The sequence below is a fragment of the Nyctibius grandis genome, chromosome 11, assembly GCF_013368605.1.
Source record: "Nyctibius grandis isolate bNycGra1 chromosome 11, bNycGra1.pri, whole genome shotgun sequence".
Classification (NCBI taxonomy): domain Eukaryota; kingdom Metazoa; phylum Chordata; class Aves; order Nyctibiiformes; family Nyctibiidae; genus Nyctibius; species Nyctibius grandis.
In genome coordinates, this window is record NC_090668.1 from 16,708,158 (window position 1) to 16,716,245 (window position 8,088).

General features: G+C 39.8%; 1 protein-coding gene across 1 annotated transcript; it reads left to right on the forward strand.

The window, feature by feature from the left end:
* Positions 1-3,132: 3,132 nt before the first annotated feature.
* Positions 3,133-7,873, forward strand: RAMAC (RNA guanine-7 methyltransferase activating subunit). Its single transcript, XM_068410547.1, has 3 exons — positions 3,133-3,184; positions 4,955-5,129; positions 6,731-7,873. The coding sequence occupies exons 2-3, from the start codon at positions 4,963-4,965 to the stop codon at positions 6,918-6,920; spliced, it is 357 nt and encodes a 118-aa protein (XP_068266648.1). The 5' UTR covers positions 3,133-3,184; positions 4,955-4,962; the 3' UTR covers positions 6,921-7,873.
* Positions 7,874-8,088: the final 215 nt, after the last annotated feature.

Below are 8,088 nucleotides of genomic sequence, written 5' to 3' on the forward strand. Positions count from 1 at the left end.
TCTGGGGAAATCAGGTTTCGTTGCACAAACAAACCAGGCTTTCAGTTACACTGTAACTGAGACACTGAAAAAAGAATGGGGGGAGAGGGAAATTGGCTGACAGGAAATCACTGAGCAGATTCAGCAAGCTGAGAAAAAAAATTAGAGTTTTGAAGACAAATAAATTTTCACTAAAATATTATCTGATATATTATTTTGTTATTAAAATAACCCAGCAGGATCCATAACAATCTATGGAGGTTTCTCTGCTTATTCGTTTATAGACAAATATTCCCTTGATCACACAGGCCCCAATTGCAAGGGATGTTAGTTCCTTAGTTGATTTCTCAAGGTAGATATTAACGTTGAAGTGAAAGGATCCCTCCTGTTTAAAGATCTAGAAATACACACAAAACATAGTTCTCCTTTTCTCCTGCTACTGAGATACATGCTGACTTTTCATTAAAAATGCCACAGCTGTCAACCTCTACTGAGATAAAGCAATGAACCTAGTCATAAAGAAATGGAAAATTGCAAAAAATATAAGATTTTAAACAAATAAAACTTGAATAATGTTTTCCTTTTCCTTCTTGGTACAGGCTGGTTATCCTGTACAGCAGACTGACTTGTTTTCCCAAGAGGTGTCCATAATAACAAGGGCTAGAAATAAATTTTCAAATGAAAGTTGAGTATAAGCGAAACACATGAGTCTAGAAGCTGGGGATTTATGTAAAACATCAAATATGAAGTTTTGTGACAGAACAGTAAGAGTTATCAAGGCTAAATAATCATAAAAAGAACTGCCATTTTCCACCGTTTCAAGGCAAAAAAGACTTTGCAAGTTTTAGTGTATATTCCTTTGTTCAGTCAGAAAGATTCATTCTACAAACACTCCATTAATTTCCAATTGGCTTAAAGGAACAACTCTTAGTTTAAAATTTAGAAGATAAGACTTCATCTAACAGTATGTTATCTAACATAATGAAATCCACAGGAAAAAAAGCAAACCCTTTGAGGCTTTATCACACTACAGTAGACTTCAGAGATGCTAATTACGAGATTGTGTTCATTCACAAACAACACATTAATTACCTGAAGAGCCTTGAAGTGAGCAGAAAGATTGCAAGAGCAGATTATCAAGTCTGCAGTCCTGACAACACTTGGAGCTAGACCTTTTATGTACTTGGGCACCTACTATGTACGTATGTGCTATGTGAGGCATTTAGTGGGTGTTGAAAGTCTTACTCGGTGACAATATTCATTTTTAAGTGCCATTATTCCTTTAAAAATCACCTGTCACTTTGGTTATTTTACATGCAGTTTGAACTTCAGTATAACATCTATGAGAAATCTTAGGGAATTGCCACCTGGATTATTATCTCCTTCTTGAAGTTATAACCCATAGCAGGCATAAAGAAATGTCATGAAAAAAGATCCAATACACAAGCATCATATATAAATATATGTGATGTATATAATTATGTACCACTCTGATTTAGCTGTTCCCTGCAAGTGTTTTTCTATGTGGAATATGCTCATGAGAGCACCTTAGAAAAACAGTAATTTGTGAGGTACACTGCTCACAGCATTTACAAGCAGCCCATGCCTTCAACAGAACATATATATGCTCAGATGATATACATGCTTAAATGTATGGATGACTTGAGTCTTTAATTAAAAGTTTAATACTAAATTAAGTTTGGTCTTTTAATGAAAGATGTCACCCATGAAAGAGCAGACTAGAGCATCAAAAAAAGAAGTATCTCCTTTTTATTAAGGATCACCTCACTAATTTTACGCATGAAATCCTCTGTAGACACACCTGAAACTGCAATATCCAGTGGTCAAAATGAAACATGTCTGGGGGATCCTACTTACTTCTGCACATTTTAAAAGGGCAGTCAGTAGAACAAGGATTATATGGGGAAAACTTAAGATAAAATATATTATTTTTCAGCCTCAGTGACAATTTGTTTGGCATAGAACTAGCTATCCAGGCTAAGATATTTGCATTAGGCTGTTTGGATTGAGGTCATCATTTCTATTCTGCAAGTGACAATAACCTCCTGCTATAGGTCATGCAGGAGAGCAGACTGTAATTATTGCTGTTTATATGAAACAAAGGGCACTTATTCTGGTCTAATTTTTTTTTGAGAATTGGATGCTGCTGTTGCTGGGGTATTTTGTTCCAAGTGACGTACTCGATTATCAGTCTCTATGCTTTGCTAGTGCCTGCGAGCAATAGAGTCTTTAGTAGAGCTTATAAAAAACTTTCTGAAAGGGTCCTACAAAAAAAAAACATTTCTTATACACAGCACGAGAGACCATTTAAAAATCATTGGCTTAGGAGTTGTGGAAAATAGCCAGTGATGCAAAGACGTCAGCATTGTGGAAACAAGTCAAATAGGGGAACAGGGGCACCAACACCATTTCTGCTACAGGAAGATCTTGATGCCACCAGTCGCTCAGAGGAGAGAGGCAACACCACATGCCCATACTGCAATTCATTTGGGCAGCAAGCTGTTAATAACTGCTGTGGCACTTCATAAATTAGTAATAACACCCAGGGTAGCAGAGGTACAGGAGGGGAGGTACAAGTTCCCCGCCTCTATTTACATGCACAGGACCTCGTTTAGGAAAAGTTTTTACGCTCACATGTAACTTCACGTGTATTAAGGCCGACAGGACTCACCACCATCTACAGCACCAGGTGGGAGCGTAAATATGTTGCTGAAGCAGACGCCAACCGAGAATTATTTTGGTTTATGCAGAATTATTTAGCTGCCAAAAAGGCTTCATGTCATCTTCCTTTCCTCACACAGTAGTCAACACATCTCTAATTTTTTAATGCCTGAAATACACTTAAATCGCATTATTAACTGTAGGTGCCACGTTCACTTTACTCTTTTCAGTAAAATCCAAATACTTCAGGTATCACCTCCTTAAAACCTACACAGGAGCCAAGGAAAGCGCCCCACAAACCTCAATACTATTTATAACAACGTGCTTTGTATCAAATCATAATTCGGGGGGATCAATCCTTCTACCCCTACTGGCTTCCCCCCTACGCCGCCGGGGCGGTGCCGCCAGTGGCTCGCTGAGGGGACGCCGGCCTGAGGCGGCACCGCCCCGGCGGCCGAGGGGAAGCGGCGGGGCCCGGCCCGGAAGAGGAGGGCTTTCTGCGGCGGTGCGGCGGCGGCGCAGGGTGAGGGGGGCAGAGGCGGCGGAGGGGGGGGCGGCTGTGAGGGAGGAGGGTGGCGGGAAGCCGAGACCCGCTGCTCCCCTCGGCGAGCTCCGGCCGGAGCCGCCGGCGCTGTAGCGGGGCCCCACTCGCTGTGAGGGGAGAGGGCCCCGGCCCGCCCCGCCGTGAGGGGCAGAGGGCTGGGGCGCAGGCCCTCCTGAGGGGAACTGAGCCCCGGCCGTTGCTCAAGGCAGTGTTTGGCTTTATGGGGAGGAAGGTGACGGGTCTACCCTGTTACCGGCCCCCGCAGGATGAATCTGATAGGAAAATCACTAACCGTGAGGAGAGCAGCCCCCGCGGCTCTTGGAGAAGGCTGCAGTGGTACGCGGTGGGTCCCCAGGGCAGTGTTCTCCCCCCGTTCCCGCCCCGACTGAGATAGCCCCTGAGGAGCGAAGGTCCTCGGAGATAGCTCATAGTAAAAACTAACGAGGTTAGCGTATTGCAAAAAAGGAGGATGAAGTCACTGGGCATCCTGCAGGAATAACTCCTACACCTGCTTCAGAAAGATTTACACTGCGTCATTAGGCGGAAGGGGGAAAGCTGCAGATGGGCTCTGGAGATCATCAGACACTGAATTTTCGGAAGCTGATGAAAGGGGAGTTCAGTCTACAGGAAGAGTACTGTGCTGTATTCCCCATAAACATCCCACTTACTCACCCTAGTCTCAAGCTGCTCATGGGTACAGTGGGGAGAAGAATTGGGCTTGGTCGTTGAGGGTATGTATTTTAGGTGTCAGGGTCCAGAAGAAACCTTTCTCCTCCTTCCTTCCCTCCAGTTTGCAAGGCGAATATTGGTCCTGCCTGCAAATCTTCAGGAGACAGCAAAAGAGCTTAATCTGGAAGTCTAGAGGCAAAGACCTTTAATGCTCTAAATTACCCAGGGCTTGTTAAAACAGTAAGCATAGAGCCTTTCTCAGCACCTGCGATTAGGGCCAGACTGATGGACAGTACTAGACGGCACCAGTGTTTGAAGGGCAAATGCATATGTAGCCAGGTAAATAAGGAAACTAAGGCCTTAAACACAAATCCCATCAGATAGGTATATTATGAGGTAATTTAACATCCTCTTAGGTGCTGTCCTTTCCCTGAATCAAGTTATTAACACATAAATTATTGTGAATAAATCTGATTATTTTGCTTTGCTGGCTATGTGCATCTGTAGGCTTTGCATGATATTCTACCTTAGCAAGCTTTGCAAGTTGATTGTAGTAATGTTTTTCCTGTCAAGAATGGATTAGGAGTAGATTGGGGGAGTATATTCTGAAGAAGTGCTTTTTTCTATTACCAAGCCTCAGAAATGTCCCATGTCTTTCTACCACAGCTCATCTAATCTAGGTCTATCAAAATTGATTCAGAGATGCTCCTGGGTAATGGCTAACTATATTAGGTATTAATCTGAGCTGAATTTCTCCTGTGTGGATGGAGTCCCTTAAAACCACTCCCAGTGTTTAGACAGATCAGCATCTGCATATCCAGTAAAGATGTCCAAAGGACTGCACATGGAATTGGAATTGCTTTCATCAGAGATAACCTATTCAGGAGAGTTATTTACAGTTGTACATCGTCAAGACTTAAGAGTCAGTCATCTATGCTGTCTGCCCAAAACTTAACTGCTGTGTTAATCTGAGTGTAACTTTTCATTGTCCTTCATTTACCCTAAGTGGATTTTGGTAGCTATTACAATAAGAGCCTTCATATATTCCTAAAGCCACTTTTATTGTGTTCATGTTTAAAGTTTTCAGAATGACTTCCTTGGTTGACATGCCCCTGAATTATGAAAAGATGTTTGCTCATCGATTCACATCAGATGATGAAGAATACCAAGAATATCTGAAACGCCCTGCAGATCCCCCTCCTATAGTAGAAGAATGGAGAAATAGATCTGGTGGCAACCAGAGAAACAGAGATCGGTATTGATTTCTTTTTATTTTTTTAAAATCTTGGTAGTTTCACAAATATGTAGTTAAATGATCATTTCTTTCAGAAGATAGATAGGAATTTGTTGTGTTAATAGAAGCATCTTCTTGTTACTTCATAGGTAACTATGTTTAAGATAAATAGTCTTCTCTAAAAAGTAATGAAGTTTTACATTTTCTCTGTATTGATAGTCAAAGTTTTTGCATTGTGTATAAAAGTATGAAGTAATTTCCTTTTTAGTAAGAGCTGGAACCACCAAGCCCATTGCGCCCTGGGGTTTGTTACTGCTCAGCCAGGAACATTTTTCTAGAGGGGAAGGATGGGAGTTCTGCAAAACTAAGCAGCCTATCTTCTGTTGGATAATAACTGGCAGGAAAACGTGCAACCAAACAGGCTAATAGTGTGATTATCTGTTGCTAGCTGTCCAGAAAAATGTTTCATTTTTAACCTAAATATTTGATGTACTTTGTTAGATTAGCCTGTATTTCTTTTATCTAGTAGAAATGACTGTAAAATCCATCATCCGATCTGTCTAGCAAGTGTAGTGTCACCTGCCTACTGCAAAATATTTTGAATTATTTCTTCAGGATGTAATTGCAGCTTTTTTACTGAATTCTGACAGTAACATCTAATTTTTGTGTGACTGAAAAACAATGATTACAGCATATAATATGTTTGGTAATACTAACATCAGCCTTTAATATAAAGTAGTTAAACTCCAGTCCAACTAACAATTGGGAAGACTTCTTAGCTAAATACCTAAATAGGATTCATGCCTTATCTAGAGAAAAAAAGGACAATTCTAATGTTTTCTCACGCTAGAAGCTTGTCGTTAAGTTAAACACAGAATGTTTCTACAGATTAAAAAAAAAAAAAGTGTTTGTTTAAGGAGATATTCTTACCAAACCTTGTGGTTCTTTGAACTAATGAACTCTTACACCTACACTCCAGTCACAAAGTGAACCTCATGTAAATGTTGTTTGTCTACACCACACCATTGAGATATCCAGAGAAAATGACTGTGAGGCAGCTCAGGTGTTGATAGGAATTGGGATACAGCTGAAAAGCCAAAATTTAGACTGAGCAATGGCTAAATACCACCGATAAGATATGCTCTCTTGAGTATGGGAATCTACAAGAGACCATGAAGCAATGGTGTATTAGGGAATATGCAAATTCCAGGACTGTGCTTTTAGGTAGCTAAATTGTACTTAAGCCTGCTTTGCCACAGCTTTCAACCATGAAGCTACTAGATTGAACCTGTCTTTGACACAGCTACGGATGTATCTTCTGGTTGCTTTTTAGATATATGGTCTGTTTGAGTCTCTGTTGAAAGTTCCAGGAGTTCACCTAATGCCTACGAATACTTTGTGTTAGGAAACAGACTGTCCTTCCATTGCTTAGCAAATAGTGTGTTGGGTAGCAGTAAGAATTAGTGAATTATCTCAGATGACTATAGGTATGTTTTCATCAGTTTGTCATAAAAACGTATAAGTAATTGAGTGTATAAACAGTTACATGACAGTTTTCATGAAAACTGTAACATTTAAGAGTGAAACTTTATGTGAATCTTTGACATTTCTTTTCATTCTAGGTTTCAAGATGGTAGATATTTTAGAGGGGAAAGATACAACTGGCAAAGTGACTATAGATCTAATCAGAGGCCAGAAAGAAGTTGGGGTAATAACTACCAGCAGCACAGACAAGGACAATCGTACTCCTCCCACTATGGGCAATACGGATACAACTCCTACAACCCAGGGCCTCGTTACCATCCCTACTGATGATACTTGTGGTTTGAAGGTCCAGTAATGCTGTGTAACAAATTCAGTTAGATTTCAGTTTTCTTATTTTTCCACAGTTTTACAGATAACTGAAGAATTAGTATTACGGTCCATTGCTGTTTATCTGTAGTGTGAATTGAAAAAGGGAATACCTTTTATGAATAATAAAAGTGTATTATTCAGAGTTTGTTTAGAGTCTGTAGATTTTAGATTAAATTCTGTCTCATTCTTTTGTCTGAATACATACTAGTACACTTTTCTTCCATCACTGGGATTTCTCTCTGTTCTGCTTTAGAAAACACAACAGGTCAGAGGAAAATAGCTGTGGTTTGTGTGCAGCCTGTAGCAGTGGCACATTGCCTTAAGATAGTTCTTTTTGAAAGTGACATAGTGTGTTTCCCTGGAGAGAATTTCTTTGTTTTGCTTTTGATAGTGAGAAAAGCTCAGTTTGGTTTAAATTTCAGATGCCTTAAAACTGAGGAGATGCTATTGGAGAAATATTTTATGGGGTCGGCTTAGTGTGTGTTGACTCAATGGCTTCAATTTATTTGCAGCGTTCCTCTTAAAACATGGTCTAAAAGTTGGAATAAAAATTAAGTAGTTTAAATACATATCTTCTTATTGTAGTAGTTCAGTGATATACAAGGTTTACTTGAGAAGTGATATCACACTTAAATTAATTTGTATCATCTTAAAAGAAATTTGGTATGTGTGTAACAAATTTTGGAATTCCCATTTCAGTAAAGCTGTAAAATTTTGATGAGAATTGTAATTAGTTTGTATGAAATACTTTGTGCATGTTATAGAAGAAAGGAACCATAATCACTACTGTTCTGTACTTTTTTTTGCATGAGAAAACAGCATAAGCAGTGCAGAGTGTTATTCAGTTCTTAGAATTTAAGTTCTGTGGGTTTTTTAAGTATTCACACAATAAAAGTATAGTTCACATGTAAGGATGTTTCTGAGTATTTCTGAAACGTGCTTTTGAAACATTCAGAATCGCAACAGTGTCATCTCGGCTGACAGCTGCACAAGAAGCAGCACTAACAGGTAAGTGTTAATACTGGACAGCTGTTCGTTTAAGTGAGAACGGTCTAATCAGCAACCGTCAAGAGGATGAGACACTGTGATTAATTAGAAGTCTGGAGTGTTAATCCACTATCTTACA

Excerpts from the sequence above, each read along its gene's own strand:
- RAMAC (XM_068410547.1), top strand. The coding sequence starts at position 4,963 with ATGACTTCCTTGGTTGACATGCCCCTGAATTATGAAAAGATGTTTGCT. Across the intron at positions 5,130-6,730 it reads AACCAGAGAAACAGAGATCG|GTTTCAAGATGGTAGATATT; the intron begins GTATTGATTTCT and ends TTTTCATTCTAG.